Genomic DNA, 19,386 nt, shown 5'->3' on the forward strand with positions numbered 1-19,386 from the left:
AGTACAAATTAAAAATGTACAGGACCGACTGTGGGCCTGCGAATCACAGTCTTGAATGCCACCCTGCAATAGACTTTTCGCGATGGGAGGACGTGGTGGTTTTGTTAAAGGCAAGCTGTAAGGTAAAAATCTGTACAAGAGGGGGTTGGGATCAGATCTGTTCTGCTCACTCACAGAACCAGTAAATGCCATTCGTGGAAACTCTACAAGCGAACCCGGCAACACTGACACCTCCAGTTTGGCCTCCCATGCCTGAGGCCATTCAGTAAAAAGTGAAATCCATATATTCTTGTGGAATGCACGTGTCGGACCAGGAGGCCTTTTGATTTCTTGAAGATGCGTGGTGATCCCCTCCCCAATAACGAACAGTCGCAGGTAGCCTACGCTTCGGTGTACACTGGTCATTCCGCTATTAGTGTGCTTCAGTGCATCACACGAGTGTTTCGGTGAAGCTTACTAAAACAACTCTGCCATTCTGAAGTGCAAGCCCTTGCTGCATGAGCTGTTCATACTTTTAGCGATGCACCTTGCTCATTTTTGCTGCTACTCTCCAGATTCAATGTCTTGTTTGACAGCACCTACCACCGAACAGTGCCATTTCGTCGGCATGAATATTTCTGATGAAGCAAGAAGTTGTCGCACCACCTTTAGGAAAAGTGGACTTGCAGGAGCTCATTGTGGCACAGTGTTTGTTATATGCACAGTACAGTGCTATACTTTTACATGGGATTTCCATGGGAATGTTACAATGGCTCGATATAGACAATAATTCACTATAGCCACGTTTGATGCAGGTTAATTTGGACTGCCTGAGCTTATTTAATGGGCACCTAAATCTAAGTACATGAGTATCTCAGTGGTGATCCAGCCAATTTAGGATTTCGAGCAATTTTTGGAGCACAAAAATGTTGTTCTGGAACAGTTTAGAAGCAGCCATACCAGCATTTTGGAGTAGTTACGGAGCAGAAAAATTTGTCTTTTTGAAACATTTGCAGTAGTAAAGCAGTAATCTGTAGCCATTTGGCAAAGCTCAAGAGTGAAGCAAGACACAAAGCCAACAGCGACCAATTAAGCTTGCCTTCCCACGGACGGCATAGTATGCACGGTATGTTGCAAACATTTTATTTGGGTAGGCAAGGAATTCAATTTTGTAGAAAAATTAAATTTTGTGGCCTAATGAGACCAAGGATATGCTTTTGGATGCAAGACAGACATAAAATTGCAATGAGTTGCACCGTCAGGCACAAGACAAAAAGTGATTGCAAATGTCTTATGGGCATTTTAAATGACAGATGTGCTTTAATATGCTTTACCGCACAAGACAAGATGTGTATTTTGCCCAATAACAATGCTAGAAGCTTGACAAGAGGCTATGCGTCTATAAATGGCACCAAGATGAGACGGCCATACGGTGCGTCGCAAATATGGTGATAACGGTCGACAACAATGCTTGTGCCATCCCGTACATGCTTTCGTTGTGAGGCGGTCTGTAGGCTTCCTGTGTATCGTGTAGCCTCTGCGAATAGATACCAGTTGATCCGACATAAAACCGTAACTTTTGTTGCTGATACTCGACCTACTTTCGAAACACTGCCTTTTACTGCCCCGAAGGACTCAAATTGCCACAGGCACATCCGAAATAGCTCTGAAGACCTACCAGTACAATTATTAGGTGTATCAGTGCTCGTACTGTGACAGGAGGTGGCGGGGGTGCACGCGTGTATAATTAAGAAATACATACTGTGCCCCATGACAATTGCCTCTTCCCACTTTTAATATGCTTCACTGCAACACTTTGCGTATGCTTCACCGTGTAACACTGCTATATTGAGGCGAAGCTGACTTTTGGGAACCAGCACTAAGCAATGCGTCATGCTTTCCAAGCTTCGGAGCTATTGGCATAGACTAGACAGGCGCAGTCGGTGCCATTGCTAACAGCAACAAACTGTTTTAATGAAAAACACGGCACCAAACAGCAACAAGCTTGGTAGCGAACGTAGAAATAGCTAGGCCTAGCGTTGCCGTGGTTATGGCTATGACTGCCAGAAGATATGTTTGTGAGAGCGCCTGTTTGAGGCAGCAAGATAATCAAATTGGCAGCAGTGGAAGCTCCAATCAATGCCGTTTTCGACCTGCGGTCATGGCAAAAAGTCAGGAAAATCGGACGGCAAAGGGTTTTTGCATCCATAATTTCAGACATTCTTATACATTGACTTACAGATGCTTGGCGATGCCACGAAGGCATCCGAATTATCGGGCATGTCCAAAAAATCGGTCGCTGACTGCAGTTCCATAACCCTACTGGAAACATTTCATTGCCGTGAAAGAGCAAAATACCGCACTTTTGCTCAGTTGGCGCAAATGGCACTTGAGTGGGCACAGCCAGGAGCAGGCAAGTCGAACTGTAGCAAAATGGCACAAATGGTGCAGTTGGACCACCCACTGGTATCTTTGCGTACATCCCAGCAGCTGCAAGTCAAACCCATGACCTCATGCTCAGCAGCAAAATACCATAGCCACTGAGCCACCATAGCAGGCAATACCAATCAGGCGTTGACCCCAAGAGTGGATGACCGTGTGTATTAACATACTTAAATAGCCCTTTGGTTCTTCAAAAAACCAAAATTTAAAACCTTTTACAATTTGGAAGCAATGCACTTACTTGTGCCTCGTGGCCACATCCACAAAGCTGACATAGTATTCCTTCTCTACATTCACTTCAGCATGGTCTCTGACAAAGTTGCGCAGAGCACGGCACAGGTAGGGGTATACACTGCAAAATAAGAAAGTGCAAGGCAAGTTTCCTAAATGTGGAGTACCAGAGTAGCTGGCGTTTTGATGTTACACAACTAGCACAATGAAACAAGGATGAAAGTAAATGTGAAGTGTTACTGCTGTGTTTGTGCCATTCTTCCATTCATTTGCATTCAGCTTCACTACTCATACTATGCTGTTCAAACTGCTCAGTCAAGTTTGTTTTACACCAGCTTCACCACAAAACTTTCTGAGCTCTTAAGGATTAAGTGTGTAATAAGTAAGTTGTACGAGCTTGGAAAGCAAGCCCTCAACAATGCTATTTGAGATGACAGTTAATCGTACGTGCATTTGTATTACAAACCAAGAACAAAACAAAAGGGCTCTTCCTCACCCCTTTAAGTGGCTAGTATAGCACCAATATCACAAGGAATTTATGATAAAATTCCCAATGTCCTTGGATTAGGTCCTGAACTTTCTTAAGAGCGCAAGATGAGCTCTCTACTTCAGTGCCATGATAGTTTCCTTGACCCATACTAAGTTGCTCATGCAGTTTACAACGAACAATCAAATTTGGATGACGTTTTGCATGCACAAATTTGAACCCAAAAAGATAGTAGGCAGAAAAACATTATGTTTAATATAAGCACCATAAAGTAAAATGAGCACGCTTGCCAGAATGCTTTTGTAAAATGTGCTGCTCTGTGCCCTTCTGCAGCTCACCCAAAGTAAACACAACCACGACAATTAAGCTAAAGCTATCACTCTTTTGGGCGGCACTAACAGCAGCTCTGTAGTGGCACTCAAGAATGTATTTAAAGCTAATAGCTTTCCTTGACTATTTCACCTGTTTTTGTCAAGGCCAGACATTCACCACTGACACAAAAGTGCTGATGGTGCTCTCGAGCCACCAACTTGTGGGGCACATTTGTTGTCGAGTGCCAACTAATATAGCACTTTGATAGCAACAAATACAACTCTTTGAGGCACATGTGCTGCCATGCGAGATGGGAAGAACAGCTCCCCTCTTCTCTCGCAGCACCCTCCCACTGTGGAGGCTATCGAAGAGAAGGATGGCAGTTGTCTTTCACATTGGCGCTCGTGCCGTTGGACACAACACACAACAAATTGGCTTGTATGTATCGTCACCTATAATGCTCCAGAATGCTTTACGGCTGTTTGCTATGTAATTATGCAATAAAACAACAAACGCTGCCTAAATGCTCCCATTGCAACAAATATGTTTTTTTCTTTCATTCATTAAAAAAAATAATGTCTATAGCTTTTCAGAAGTGTTTGGTCATTCATCTACATTGATAATTATTACCGCTGGTTTCTGCACTTTTTTTACCAAGCTAGACAGTAAACTGTCTCCCCATCAATAAACAAGGTAAAACAAACCAGTATTCAAGGCAACTCACCGATAGTACTCCTCCTGAATGACAGTAGCAAGGTTTTGGTTGAAGCGCTCAATGTCAGCAAAGCTGACCTCGAGCGTGTTTCGTTCTGGCTTCACCAGATTCGTTGCTTCCTCAACATACTTGGGTTCATTCCGCTCGTTCTTGCACCTACGTACCACAAATTTGCAAATGCAGTTGCAGCATACAACCCTGGTTTCGCAAGCACAGTTATGCTAAGGCTGAAATGTTGTGCTAAGACTGAAAGACAACATGGCCCAAACAATATCAGGCAGCCCAGTAAGCAGTCCAATCAGTAAGAGTATGATGACAAAATAAGTGGCACGAACCAAAAGACTAATTATTACACCATTTTCTCGCTTTGAATGCCATATGTTCATGCTTTATTGTGTGGTTTGTTTGCTAACAGAAATACACTATCTTCCCCGAGGTGTCCTAGAGAATAATTCACAAATATTCATTTTTATGTACAAAGAATGTTGCATTCGTTCTCATATTATTCTATTCAAGCAATCTGATATAACCCTTCCCTCACCTATAATTGTATGCAATTGTATACATCGTTGAATTTCTGTTTAATTTACCCAGAACAGTATTTCTGTGGAACCAGCACGAGTGTATTTAACCACATTTTAGTTATTTGCCGATTCATTTCAGACCTCCTATGCACTTCCATGCTTTTTTTTTGCATCACTAGTATTGCAAGAACATTAACTCAACAGCTGTGCCCTATGAATGCATACAAAAACTAACGTGATGCACAAAGTATATTCCCTACGAGACGAATGTGAAGGGGTCTTGAAGTTATATGTATTACTGAAAGCTAAATACGTAGGAAATAAAACATGTAGGAATACGTAGGAAACTAAATAAGGGTCCCAGAGCTGCTCAGCTTATCAGGACATTATCTTAACAGAGCCGGTCTTAAAGGACTCCACGAAACTCAATGCAAAGAAGCACGCGCGCGTGGCATGTGCTAATAACGGTTTCTTCAAAAGTTCACTTTCGATCTTGCAGCGCGAGTGGTAAACACGATAACAATCCGAAGCAAGGGCGCCGCGTGTAACTACTGCATGGATTATCTTTCGAAGATTTAAACATATCCATGCGCACGCATATAATGTCTGCTGGGAGCAATATGTTTACACAATTTCACAAATAAAACAAAATGCTCGAAAAGTAAAAAAAAAAAAAAAACTTAAGCTTGACGAACAATCTAGTTACTAACGACCACAATGCGAAACACTTGTTTAAAGAAGAAAAACAATCACGATCACGCACGGAGACGGGGAGTACCGATGGCGAGCACGCCTTTGTCCATTTAAAGGGCCATCATTTCAGTCGCAGCAACTTACTCTTCGAGAAAATCTTGAAATAACTTCTGGCAGCGGTCACCAATGTCATCCTTGACTTGTACAGGCCCCGTCCGAAGGTCAGCGACATCCATGGTGCAGTATTAAATCTCGTAGAAACTTTTTTTCTAAAGGAGATTAAACTTTTATTGCAGAGTAGCAGGTGGTCGGCCGTCGACCGTAAATGCTAGTTTCCCGCAACAATGCGGCGTTTGCGCGCGCTTTTCTACCCAGCGTTGACAACTAAAAGCCAAACCGCGCTATAGTTTGCCGTTTCAGTGTTTCAGTCCAATGTTACCTTTGTTCAGTCTTAGTTCTCCAGCACTGCAGTAAAATATTAACTTTACAACTTCTGCTTTATAACGTTTTTTAAATTATTAACTATTTGAGTTGCTATTTGAATTGTATTAAATTATTTTTTATTACTAGTAGCGTTGGCGAACGTTGGTCACCTTGAGAAGCACGTGATCGCACCAACCGCATTTGTTTACATTAGAGATCACTATCTGTATGTTGCTTTGCAATGCGTGATGAGAGTGGTAGTTTGTAATATTCTATGTGCTGTCGGTTTCGCTAGCTATGTTCTGCTCTACATGAAGTAAATCTTAGCACCCAACCCACCTCTCATGGTCTGCAATTGCCGCGTGCTATCATTCTATGGTGGTATGGCGGCGATAGAATCCTTCATGCAATATACACTGTGCGAGCTGTGTAGGGTGAGCCATAACGTTGGGAAAAAGCACGTATATTCGAGGAAACACCAAGAAATCGTCAAAAATGTGTTGGCAAAGTACCTTAAGAAAGTAAGTGGCCAAAGTTTAAGGTAGTCTAAATATGCGATTTTTGTTTTCTACTCTAAAAAATCATTGTCCTAGGTGAACGAAGCGAAGCAATTCTTGAAGAAACCTGAAGTGCACGATTTGCTTTGGGAAGATGGGGCTAAAGTTTGGTGCTACTTTTGCACCATGGAGATTGAAAAACACGGGCGGAAAGTTGACGATGCTTTGAGCGTTCGCAGCTACAACTTTCTATTGCACCTTGCAACGTAAGTACGTCTATCATGCTAATACGCTTTGTGTTTCTTGGATATTTCGCGTCGTCAGTGTTTTTGCACTTGAGTGCTTTTATTTGCGCGCTTGGCCGTGCGAAAATTAAGTATTGCTCACTATGACCCAACCCGCCGTGGTGACGTAGTGGCATTGTCGTTGCGCTGCTAAGCCCTCGACGTGTGGTCAAATCCCGGCCGCGGCGGCCGCATTTCGATGGGGGAGAAACGCAAGAACGTCCATGTACCGTGCGTTGGGTGCACGTTAAAGAACCCCAGGTGGTCAAAATTATTCCGGAGTCCCCCCCTACGGCGGGCCTCATAAATCATATCGGGGTTGTGGCATGTAAAACCCCAGAATTTAATGTCGATGTCTTGTGCCCGTGACCTATGTCACGGATCAGAAGTCCGGCGCTTCTTGTTTTAGTTGACGAGTTGAGCGAGTACGTTCCTCTTGAAAGTTCATTGTCATAACTTCACCAAAAGTATTGGAAGAAATTCTTCACCGTGAAACCAGTATTTCGCGTTTTAAATTTTGTCACAAAACGCCACCTCCTGTATTCTCCCGTCACAAAAGGCAGGCGTGTCAACGCATTATTTGTGACAGCTTAGTGTTTGCTAACGAGCGTTAGCACCGGACAGCGTACAATTTTGTGTTTTGTTGTAGGTATTCCAATTGTGGCATGTGGAGCACAAAATAGTTCAGAGGAAAATTGCGTGGTTCAAACAGTCTGCCTTGCCGCATTCTTAAAAGATTTATCATTCTTACCAGACTTTGGCGCTTGCTTTTTAATTTTCTTTGATTAAATTTTTGCAGCATACTTGTCATGCAATAGACATAAAAGATGACCTTGCCAAAGTTTGCGTTGAATAGCCAGTGTCAAGTTAAACAGAATTTCTCTTTCCAGGCCAGCCCACGAAGCTGCCTGCAAGTCTTTCTTCTGGAAGAATAAAATCAGCAAGACATCCATTAAGCTGTACGTCATCAAGAGTGCCACAGTTTCGAAGTATGTTCTTCTTTGGCTCACAGAGAAATTAACATAGAGAAATATGCACAGCGCATTACACAAAAGTCCATGCACATTTACAGAGCCGAGCCACTTATTAATGCTGCAGAAAAGGCCTACCTTGAGAAAATGGAAAGGCTGGATCAAAAGGTGGGAGCAGTGTTGCACTTGGCATGCCCCTCATTCTAGATTATGCAGCCTGATTATTTAGGTGCACTTGCTAACTTGACGCCTGTTTCATATATTGTGATCTTGCTTGTGATTTTGCATTTGCAAATTTGCAGGTGTGGCAAACGTCGTCAGCCCCTTTGTATGTGACATTTTTTTGTGTTTGGCGTGCCGAACTGTGCTGCGAAATCGTACATGCAGTGTGGATGAGGAACCAGTAATAGTGCAGATCGCCAGGCATGTTGCTGTGGCCTGCCTGCCCAATTTTTATTTTTTTGTTTAATAGTGTGATGCGTTCAAGTATGCAAACAGTTTCTCATTTGTTTTACTTTGTTTTCACTAAAGCAGGTCAGCATTGAGAATACAGTAATTAAGTCTTCCACTGGGTGCTCGCAAATGCTGAAATCACAGCTGTTGCGGTCAGTGCATGCGAAGCGGCAGTTCAAAGTTACATTTAGGGAAATCGCAGTGTTATAGTATCTCAACATGTGGAACAGGCTTGAAAAGTGTTCTTGGAGCAATAGCTCACTCAGATTTGGCACACTGTGTGTCGCCAAGTGGCTGCTCAGGGGAAGCTGAGGCATGGAGTGTGATCATTTAGATTTGTTTAAGGGCACTCAGGTTGTAGGTGACACAGTCATTATGAGGCAAATATTCTATATTAACATATATGTGAGAGTAGGGCCTTCATATTGGAATCTGTGATTTACAAAACTTGCATGGTAGGCCTTCTGGCATAGCACGAAACTTGGTTTGTCACCTCTGGCATGCAGCTGTGTGTCTGGAATGGCCTGGCTCCCAGCTGATAGTCAAAATTATGTACCTTTTTCTCATTTAATTCTAAAGCCTCTTAATATTATCGGGAGCAAAACTGATTGGCAAAGATGCAGGACACTATATGCTTCAATCATCCCATATTTAGTCCCATATAGCAATTTAATGCTCATGTAATCAAGAGAAAATATGAGATCGTGTGACTCCTCCTTTGCAGTTGACTTTAAGTATATATATATTTTTTATTATTTATCTACACTTTTTCTATGTACGTTGGGGAAAAAAAGTAAAACCTGACTGGGAAAACTTGAGCGATGGCACCAAATTGGAAAATTTTCACTTGATCTAGATAATTAATCAGTAAGCTTGATATGTTAATGATGCTATACACCATTCTTTGTAGAGTAAAATGAATTTTGCCCATACCTGAGATCGTTCAACAAAATTGCTGCATCTGGCCATCTTGGAATTGTCCTCTTGGCATTTAGTTTGTCCACGATAGTACATTATCATGAAACTGCTGTTAACCCGCCGTGGTTGCTCAGTGGCTATGGTGTTGGGCTGCTGAGCACGAGGTCGCGGGATCGAATCCCGGCCACGGCGGCCGCATTTCGATGGGGGCGAAATGCGAAAACACCCATGTGCTTAGATTTAGGTGCACGTTAAAGAACCCCAGGTGGTCAAAATTTCCGGAGTCCTCCACTATGGCGTGCCTCATAATCAGAAAGTGGTTTTGGCACGTAAAACCCCAAATATTATTATTATGAAAATGCTGTTAGTAACAGAAAGTGCCCCGATATGAGTGGGTGAACAGATTTGTCATGTCCTACAAGCACTCTTTGCAAAATGAAGTAACGTGAGCAGTAACTTAGTCATATCTCATCCTCTTTCTTTTTCTCCCTTTAGAATGTTTCTGCCATCCTTGAAGCCAACAAGCAGAGAGAGGACATTGTGAAGAAAGCACGCCTCGAGGTTCGTTCTGGATGAAATGTATCCACATTGTGTAGTGTTTCTGTATGCGTGTTCTTTGAATTGTCTTTATTGATATACTCCAAGCTTTGTTTAATAAGCAGAACGAAAGGATGGAAAGAAATAACTGTGGTACCTTGTGTACCTGTTATCAGGATTCTTTTCTCACACATCTATTGTGACTCAAAAATCGTAAACCTTGAAGCAAAATTAGCAGTATTTGCATCTGTATTCTCTTGTACAGATTGAAAAGTAAGAAATTATTGTTGTGTTGCTAAATACTAACTTAAAGAAACCATATTGGTATGCCAAGGTAGCTGGTAATAGCAGCTGAACACGGGGTCCTCTTTATGGTAATACTGGCTGACAAAGTACAGTCAAGCTGGGTTAGTTTAAAATCGTAGTGAGCATAAGTTTTTGTTTGAATTATAAGACATTTGAATGATCCTGAGGTGACATGCAAACAGAAACCTGAATTAATATCTGTGCGAGACATCTTAGAGTTCTTGTAAAGAGATATATATCCATATAACTTTTTACCTCCCACCACTTTCCTGCACGTCCTCAAATCATGTATGAACATTATACTTTACAAAATAGGAGGTAAGAAAAGAGTTGCTTCACATGCACTCGTGAAATATGCCCATCAACATCAATATAGGCATGTTATGAACATTCATGCTTTATGGTTGTCCCTTTGTTACCTGCTCTTTGGCCACCACATTGCTGGGCCCCTAGAAGATGAAGAATTTGAGTCAAATAAAAGCACAGTTTTAATTAAGTGGCTTCAAGATCCATTAAACATATTATCTAACAGGCCAACTAGAAGTGTTAACTTAAATATATATTACTGGCACTTGAATTATTTTGAGTCAACTGGAAAAAAATGGAAAAATCATTGCACCTAAGACAAACATTATATTGAATGCCACATTTATCACCTTTGGCGATAGAAATTTAGCTGATAGTGCCTGTGTTTGTGATTATTTCTGTATCTTGCGCCCTTAGCACTGTTTTTATCCTGATCATTGATCAACTGACTAAAATTTATGCTCATGTTCAGTAGGTGTGTGTGAATCGTAATTTTCAAAAACAGCTTTCAAATAGTGCTAGAGGTGAATACGAATCGAACGTTGAATACCTTTAAAACAATAAACAGCCATTTTCACCATTAATATTTGTGAAATGATCTTCACATCCCTGCATATTCACAATATTAGCAAGTTTCTGTCATCACATTGCACATTATGAAACATTGTTTATTAAAAGCACAAATGGAACACTAGGACCAAATAACCAGTTTATTCACATACCTGGGAATCATTTGGGAGTGCAAATAATAGCGGTTCAGGCAGAAAAGTCTGACTCGATGAGAATGTATCGTGCTCCTCGGCGTAAGCTTCTCCTGTTTTATGTTTAATGTGGCGAACAGGATAAAATTTGTCACAATTTTGCTCCAATTTTATGGCTGTCACGCACAGCTGGCCATTTGAAGGATTTGAAGACTAATTAACAACATTTGTATTTATGATAGTGTCTGTACACTTCAAAGACCGAATCGAATAGGGCAATACAAGAGAGTTTTAGATTAGGGAACGCAAGCGGCTTGCGTAGGCAAGAACTAGGGGCCACGATACTGTGCACGTGCAGACACCCCTTCATCTGGATCTGCGCACACGCAGTACCGTCGCCACTAGTTCTTGCGTACCCAAGCTGCTTGCGTCCCCTAATCTAAAGCTCTCCACAGTCTGACTTCAATATAATGAATCTCGATGTAACAAACAATTTTCATCTCATGATCTTAGTAGCATTGAAAACCGTGTATTTTCATTTGCGATTTAACGAAGTAGTTTCGTGACACGTTTTCGATTTAACAAAATTGTCGGTCAACTCAAGCATGGACTTGGAGCCCGTATAGCTAGTTCATCTAGCAAAAACTACAAAAATGGCAGCCGAGGCAAAATTTTTTTCAAACATCTTTCTGCATAAGTTTGAACGGAAAAACCGCTGTCAAAGCGCGCATGCCGGTAGGTAGGTATGGGTGTGAATAAGCAGGAAACACCATTGCACCATTTGTTGCATTGGTAAACAACTTGCAGAGGCAGCGGAGCGCACGGCATGTCGCTCCCAAGGCTCGGAGAAATGCGAGACCTGACGATGCCTTCTGCGCAAGAGGGATGGGGAGGGAGTGAACGCACGGTAATGTAATCAAGCACATAACGGAGGGGCAGGAATGCGCACGTTTCCTCTCAGGTGTACACTCTCTCCACAGCAAGTGTAAAGATTGAGTCAAAATGGTTGGTGCCTTCACATGCATTTTGTTCTTCCCACGCGTCTAGCATTGGTGGTCGCATAATCTGAAGTTTCCAAGACACGGTGTAAAGCGCTTGCTCATGCTGTGACTCCGAGTTCGTGGTCATCAAGTGAGATCTGTTAATTTTTGCCGGAGCGCATGTGACGCCGACAAAACTATGAACCTTACCTTATGTAGTTGTCTCTTAGTTATCGTCATCAACGCTCTGACTTTCTGGTAAAACTGACTTTTCTTTCTTTTTGCCCTGGACGAACACCTGTATAGTTTTACGCTTTTGTTTTTAATTTGCGGGCACCCACTGCAGGCACTAAAGCGCGGTCAGCTATAGCGTCCAATATTTACGGCAGCAGGCTCAAGTCTCGGAGGCCATGAGCCCCATTGATGCATCGCTCCCGGCATGATATGCACAGCATGTGCTGGCGCTCATAACTGCACTGCTATGCCCTGACCTTTTTGCAATTTGTTTATAAGCGGTTACTAACAAGATACTATCCACCAGCAATGTTCTGGTAATTTGGGAAGTTGTTCTTAATGCTGAAGCTTTCAAACCTTGAATTAATGAAAATTGTGATTTAACGAAGTTCTTCAGTAAAGTACAACTTTGTTATATTGAGGTTCGACTGTATTCGATTCGTTATTCGAAAGTTTCAGATACATCATACCCCAGTAGATTAGTACACTGAACTTTTCTTTTTAATTAAAAGACCTCTTTAGGAATTCATTGAACAGTGTAAAACATTGTCTGCAAAATCGCACTAGAGCTGCAACTCCCTCCGAGTTTGATTATCACCAGAGTGTTCGTATAATTTGTTGAAATGCTTACGCTCTCGATGTGCTGTGAATCCTGAATGTCCAAACAACAGTACTCTTCAGCGATTAGCGAACATGCTGGTCCCCAGCCTGGCTGCAGCAGCTGGTCATCCGTAAATGGCACTTCATCATCAAGTGAACAGGTCAGTCTTGCGACATCATTCTTGCTTTGACACCGCTGGTGCTAGGGCAGGGGCCACATTATCGATGCATCAGACAAGGCATACAGTAGTGCAAGACTAAGCACAAGAAGGCGACAGGCAGGGGTGGATGTTCCTGTCTGTCTAGCAGCTGCTTCTTGTGGTTGGTCTTCTTGTGCTGCTGTACATTGTGTCCAGCCCATCCCAACTATACTACATTTTATGCTTAGCAGGCAATGCTGTAGAGGCTAAGCAAGTACTGTGGTTATAGAAGTTGCACCCCGTGCATTTCACAGTGCAGTTAATCATTTGCAAACCTTTCTTCAGAATAACTATTTCATATGATACAAATACAATTTTTAAGTGTAACATTGTGAAATAACGTATTTGTGCACATTTGTGCTTCCAGTATGCAACTTGTACTATGTTTTGGTCAAGAGCGCTAGTCTTACGCTGTGCCTACTGGTCACAGAAACTCTTCACTCCACGTATTTGGCTGGCGATAAATAGTTTCAGACCTGTGGCGTCATCTGTGTAATAAATCTGATATATTTTGTGACATAAATGTACAACACTTAATGTTGCATCGAAAACATCACGCCTATATCTATATCTTTCTTTCATATGTGACAAACAATTTTTTGGTTACAAATGCCAGCAGGGAGAGAAGTCTCAATCTTTCATAGCATTAAGACGGCAAGTTAGGCCAACTGGTTGGGATTCATAGTAAGGTTTGTTACAGCGCAACAACATTGCACTGTAATGAACCTTACTATGATTTTATAGCATTGCCTGCTATGTATAAAACAGAATGTAGTGTGCTAATTTTCTGTCGTTTTTGTGTTTCAAGTGCCGCTCCTGTCAGTGTGGTGCCTTCTTGTGCTACTTTACCTTATGTCTAAGACATAACAGCTAGCCCAAATTTTTTTATTTCTCAGTAAGTCACTTTGAGGGATGCACATGACCCAACGGCTGTGCAGCTATGACATTCTGCTACTGTGCTCGAGCTTGCCTGTTAAATCTCTTGGTGAAGCAGCCACATTCCAGTTTGGGTAGAAAGCAAATATATTTGAACGCTATAGCGTAAAGGGCCCCATGTCGCAGAAAAATTGGTGTCTGCGGCGTTGTCCCTTAGAGAAAAATCGTCCTGAACAACACATCCCAAAGCACGTAGAGACCATCCGCATGGTGCATAGGCGTTACTGAACTAACTGAATTTCTCAAAGTAAGATGCGTCAGAAAATTCGTAACGTACGACTTACACACAACCTACAGACATGGTAGCGCCAGATTGTAATTTGAATACAATCAACAACCGATTTTTCGGACCTTCTAGGGAACGTAAAAACGACCGAAAATTCAGGCAGTCCAAAAAAATGAATGCATGCAAAAAACGCACTTTTTTGTTTCTTTTTTTTTCTCGGATCTAGAGGTAAAGGGCGAAGTACCAGGTTTCCGAAACCCTGCCAAAGCATCAGTGAAGTGGCTATAAAAAAACGCATTCAAAAACTCTGTATGCAGCCCACTGCTGGTTTATTATGTACATGTGCATCGTCGGGCAGCCGGTTTTATTGCTGCAGTGGCTTGAAGAACTTGTTGATTGTTGTTTGGACGGCATTCCGGTTGCATGCGTTCATATTCACCTCGATCTGAGCAAGGGTCATGTCAGCACTATACACCAATGAAAGAGTCAACAGTGCTCGCGTCAACTCGGCGCTTGTAGGCGGCGCAGGCATTGGCCCCTCATTTTCAACATCGGAGTCTTCCGAATCCCCCACAACCTGACTCTTTGCTCCATGCCGAACTCCGTGCTCACGTCAGCCTGCGATGGGCCGCTCACGACTTGCTTAATAATGGCGGCTTTCTTCATCGTTAACCGACGGTACTGCTTTCCACGCTTCGATGCCATCGGCGAGGACGACGAAGACGGAGTGGGGGCCATCGAAGGCAAGCAAAATCCTCAAGTTGCGAACAGTGGAGTTCGCAGACGAGCGTCGAAGCACCTAGGCCCAGCGTCACTGAGCACACTTGAGCACAACCGCACACCACGCTAGTCAAAACGTGGCCTACGCAAACAAATGAAATGGTACCGCTCCGGAAACTCCGCCGGAGGCGGAAGCGGAAGTGCGGCGATGAACAGAGCCAGCGTGGCCAGACCAAATCGGCGTGTGACGGCTAGATTTGGCTAGTTGTGGTTCAAAGTAGTGATATGCTTCGGCTACAAGTCGATTTCCTGCGCAAGGGCGCTGCGCGAGGAGCCAAAGGACCTTCCGTCGTGTCAAAAAGTCCGGAAAATTGGACGGCGGGGGGTTCGAGTGTCCGAAACTTCAGATGTCCTTATACATTGATTCTATGGGGCTCGTGGTGGTGCGACGAAGACGTCCGAAATATCAGGCATGCCCGAAAATTTGGGCGTCCGAAAATTCAGTCGTTGACTGTATACGAAAAAATTCTTTTGCGCGGAAACTCAAACACAAACCACTTTTCCATCTGCCATTTGAGGTCTGTCTTACTGGCCATAGACGCTAGGTATGGATACTAGGAAGGCCTAGGAATGGGTTGTTGTCTTTAGCTTAATGAAGTGTGTTAGAGACTGTTAGAGAAGTGTGTACTGATGCGTGCATGAGTAGTTATGAATATCCTAATTATGAATGAGGTAATTATGTTAAATTGATGGCAGATGGGGCCCGATAATGCTATGGTGCCCACTCTTTAAGGTGATGCTTAAGCGTCCTCCAAGTTTTTTTTACCCATGTAACCTCATCCTGCGTAAACTATCAGAATTAAACCCTAGCAAACCCTAGCTTATGCAAATAATTGCAAGCAGATCCCTGCCATAGTGACCTGGTACAATTTCCTGCACAGAGGAAAGCCAGAGAAACAATTATTCTCTCTCTTTTTGAATACTGTATTTCCTAAATGTGCACTGCGTTCCTTGCAAACAGAATTTCAAAAAAAAAATTCGTGTTTATATTTCAGTATGTGCTTGTGATCTCATCACTATATGCATGTTATTTTTCTTACAGTTAGTAATGCAAAACCTGTTAATAATAAAGTGGGAGGTCGTTATGTGTGATTATATGTGGCTTTACTATATCATCATATCGTGTTCTGCAAAAGTGCATCTATTGAACATTCTTGCTTTTCCTCTACCTTTAAAGCGACCCCTACCGCAAGTTACGAAGGGGAACATCCACACTGGAGCAAAGCCTCCCTGGCTGTACGAAGACAGTGAGGAGGAAGATGAAGAGGAGGCAACCATGACCAAGCATCCATGCATTGGAGAACTTTCCAAGGCGCCCATTGGACCCACAATGGAGGACTTCCAGAAACATTGTATGGAGACCCTTCATAGTATTTTCATGTTACCCGATGCGGTAGCACAGTGGCTATGGCGTAGCGCTACTGTCCTTGAAGTTGCGAGTTCGAACCCGGCTGCGGTGGCCACATTCCAATGGGGGCACAATGCAAAAGCGCCTGTGTACTTAGATTTAGGTGCATGTTAAAGAACCCTAGGTGGTAAAATTAATCAAGTCCCCCACTACAGCATGCCTCATAATCATCAGATCATGGTTTCTCGCACGTAAAACCAGAGCTAATTTTTTAAATATATTTTCATGCCGTCATGTGTAGTATTTTGACATGCATAGGAAATAAGTGAAGCAGGTGTAAAGTGCATTAAACAGGCTGTGCTGACATTTCATTTAGTCAAAGTCGCTTAGCTTGATGTCGGCCAGTTTGGCTAAGGCACTGGTTCACAACTTGTCCATTCTTTTCACAGTGGTGGGCTACATAGGCTTATGCCCACTACTCAAAATGTTGATGATGACATTTTTGCCAGTTTTTGATATTGCCCAATGCTGGAGAATGCCAAAATGCAGCCAGATTTAAACACTAGTTCAACAGTATATTGCAATGTTGTATGTCAAATTCCAGATATATGTTGTTGGTGACACGAGCTAGTTATACAGTGGTTGTGATCGTGAAACAATGGCAAGATGTTTTTAAAAGTAATATGTGTAGTTGATTTTAGGGATGTTTGAGCTACATTTATGTGTTCCCAGCAGTCATTGCCATTGGTTGTTGCTTGAAGGCTGTAGTAACTCTAAAGTAATGGTTGTAAGTTGGCCAGGATGGAAGCTTGGGTCAGTTTGTTTGACATTGGAAATGGTGAAGCACTGTGAAAGACATGGACAAAGGGAATATGCAAGACTCATACAAGCACTGACCAACGACTTTGCTTTGTTTGCTTGCATGTGCATGGTAAATACAATATTTGCTTGTGTAACGTACACCCTCATGTAAGGCCTGCACCCCCACTTTGGAGGCAAAAATTTTGAGAAAAGTTTTACTAAGCATCATGCACACGCTTGTGTGCTGGTTAATTCCTGCAAACCACTACAACATGGCGCTACTCCGAGTCTGGAAAATTGGACGTCTGCTCTATAAATTTTTTATTGATAAACAAGCATTTCATTACTTTCTAACAGAACCACTTGCTAACCCAGTAAGGTTCAAGACTTTTTTTTAATAAAAATGGTCCAAACATGCAATGGTGTCTATGATGTCATACAGTTGAACCTACTTATAGGAATATTCAAGTGCCACGAAAATCCTATTGTTATAACCGATAATTGTTATGACCGGGTTGCATGAAAAAAGCAGAAGCATGAAGGTTGGTGTAGCAAAGGAACTCGCAGTCTTTTCCTTCTTTTTCCGAGTTATTTTTCCTTTCAGAGCACACCCCACAACCAGATGTAATTGTTATAACAGATAATGAGCACGGGAGCATTATTTTAAGCAGCTTATTTTACTGTAGAGCACATAAAAAAAGTTCACAGTGCATCAGCCTATCATTGTTGTATCCGATATGTTGTTAAATTTAGTAATGTTATAAGTGAGTTAATAACAGGTATGAGATATACCACAGTTGCCTGCTACTTCCTCTTATCCACAAGTACAGTATAAGTTTTGCCATGTGATTGCAGCATGAAGAGCCCAAACTCATGCATGTGCAACCTATATTGCTTGTAAAGAAAGTAAACAGTCAATTGAAGCGCCATTACCAACTGTATACAATTGAACCTCAATATATTGAATTCGAAGGGCATTGCGAAATAGTTTGATATATCAACAATTCGATACATAAAATTAAAATTTAACGGAAAATTTTTAAGGGGATTTTACAGCTGTTTGTTATATACAATAATTTGCTATGTCCAGGTTCAATATATGTGGGTTCGACAGTATCATGCTGTAATTAAGTTGTACCAACTCGCCCATCACCAGGTTATCCTAGACTTCATTTTTTCACATGGCGTGTGAAAAAAATTTTACTGTGCTTGCAGATCTGAGGAGGGCAGCTGTGGCATATTTGAGGAGAAATGTCTAAAAGAGTTTTTACATGTGTGTTTCTTTAGTGTTCGTAGAGAAGCAGAAGAAGCTCAACCCAAACCGTGTTGGAGCAAATTTCGACCACTTTTCGGAGACGTCAGAAGAGTGGCTTCCATCATTTGGACGTGTGTGGAACTTTGGTAGAAGGTGGCAGTCAAGGTAAGCTTTGGATTTTTGCCCTGTTTCTAAGTTGTAGTACCTTAATTAAACTTGAGAACATCAGGTCCAGCAGGAAAGTGTCCCTTGCTATAGAAACTGTGACTAGATGTGCAAGATCATTGATTTGGAGGTATGACAGGTATCTATTTTAACTGTACTGCCAATGCATGTGACATTAGTTATTCCCCCATCACTGAAACTAAGAAATAGCTGAGAGTTGTGACTTGGAAGTATGATGTCCCTGAACTTCAAGTAATACTGTCGGGCATGGTGCAAAATTTGTATACTAAATGCTACCTCTAATATTTCTTCAGGAGTCAGTACCGAAAGGAAGAGAAGATTGCAAGAAAGTGGAAGAAGCCAAAGGAAAGTTAAACTTTGCCTGGAGAAAGACTTAATGGGCACAACTCTGTCACTGATTTTTGTAAATAATAAATGGTCTATACTTTCTGAAACTTGCAGCAATTTTTTTTTAATTTGCATGGGGTGGGCTGGTCACTAGAGGGCCTAACATAAGAGAATGCAGTTTAACCTCATAATGAAGTCACATTCAACATGAAAATACCTTTGTTATATTGCAATATTTATTAATGGTGTGCAAATAGTACTTTTCGAAATCGAATTGCATACCAATTGACTAGTGCCCAGAAGCGAATCCAATTGAATATATCGAATGTTTTTCGAATAGTTTGCAAATAATGTGCAGCTTTCTCATCATAATATCAGACAATTTTCACATTCTAGTATTCCAACAATGGAATGCTTTTCTGATTTCAGTGTACATTATAAAGCAAATTTTATTAAAAGGAAATGCTAGGAACAATCAAGCAGTATGTTTGTAAACTTGGTGCTCTTAGTTGCCCCACAGTCGTGCATTATCATGTAAAGTTAGGAAGGCAGCCTTGTTTGTGTAACCTTCGTGACTGTATCATAAATGCGTGTTTTCTATGGCGATGGCAGCGAAAAAAAAAAAGCCCCTTTCAGACAGTTGAAAAAAATCCAGAAGTCGGAGTAACACAACATGCTTTATATTTAGTGGGTTATATCCACTGCAGATAGGATAAAACTTGCCATATTTTTAT

General features: G+C 41.9%; 2 protein-coding genes across 2 annotated transcripts in view; one reads left to right on the plus strand and one right to left on the minus strand.

Moving 5' to 3' along the window:
- Mcm6 (minichromosome maintenance 6) overlaps window positions 1-5,737 on the minus strand; it is a 29,705-nt gene extending 23,968 nt beyond the window's left edge. Inside the window, exons 1-3 of the mRNA XM_075692132.1 lie at window positions 5,528-5,737; window positions 4,176-4,322; window positions 2,663-2,773 (exon numbers count right to left, since the gene is read on the minus strand). Of these exons, the coding sequence (XP_075548247.1) occupies window positions 2,663-2,773; window positions 4,176-4,322; window positions 5,528-5,619 (350 nt within the window). The 5' untranslated portion in view covers window positions 5,620-5,737. The remainder of the gene's footprint in view (window positions 1-2,662; window positions 2,774-4,175; window positions 4,323-5,527) is intronic.
- A 239-nt stretch (window positions 5,738-5,976) lies between these two features.
- On the plus strand, window positions 5,977-18,759 carry LOC142582426 (centrosomal AT-AC splicing factor-like). Its single transcript, XM_075692133.1, has 9 exons — window positions 5,977-6,327; window positions 6,400-6,569; window positions 7,478-7,576; window positions 7,660-7,726; window positions 9,425-9,490; window positions 12,665-12,754; window positions 15,913-16,087; window positions 18,172-18,304; window positions 18,619-18,759. Exons 1-9 carry the CDS (start codon window positions 6,151-6,153, stop codon window positions 18,677-18,679), a joined length of 1,038 nt encoding a protein of 345 aa, XP_075548248.1. The 5' UTR covers window positions 5,977-6,150; the 3' UTR covers window positions 18,680-18,759.
- Window positions 18,760-19,386: the final 627 nt, after the last annotated feature.

Source organism: Dermacentor variabilis, chromosome 5 (assembly GCF_050947875.1).
Source record: "Dermacentor variabilis isolate Ectoservices chromosome 5, ASM5094787v1, whole genome shotgun sequence".
Taxonomy (NCBI): domain Eukaryota; kingdom Metazoa; phylum Arthropoda; class Arachnida; order Ixodida; family Ixodidae; genus Dermacentor; species Dermacentor variabilis.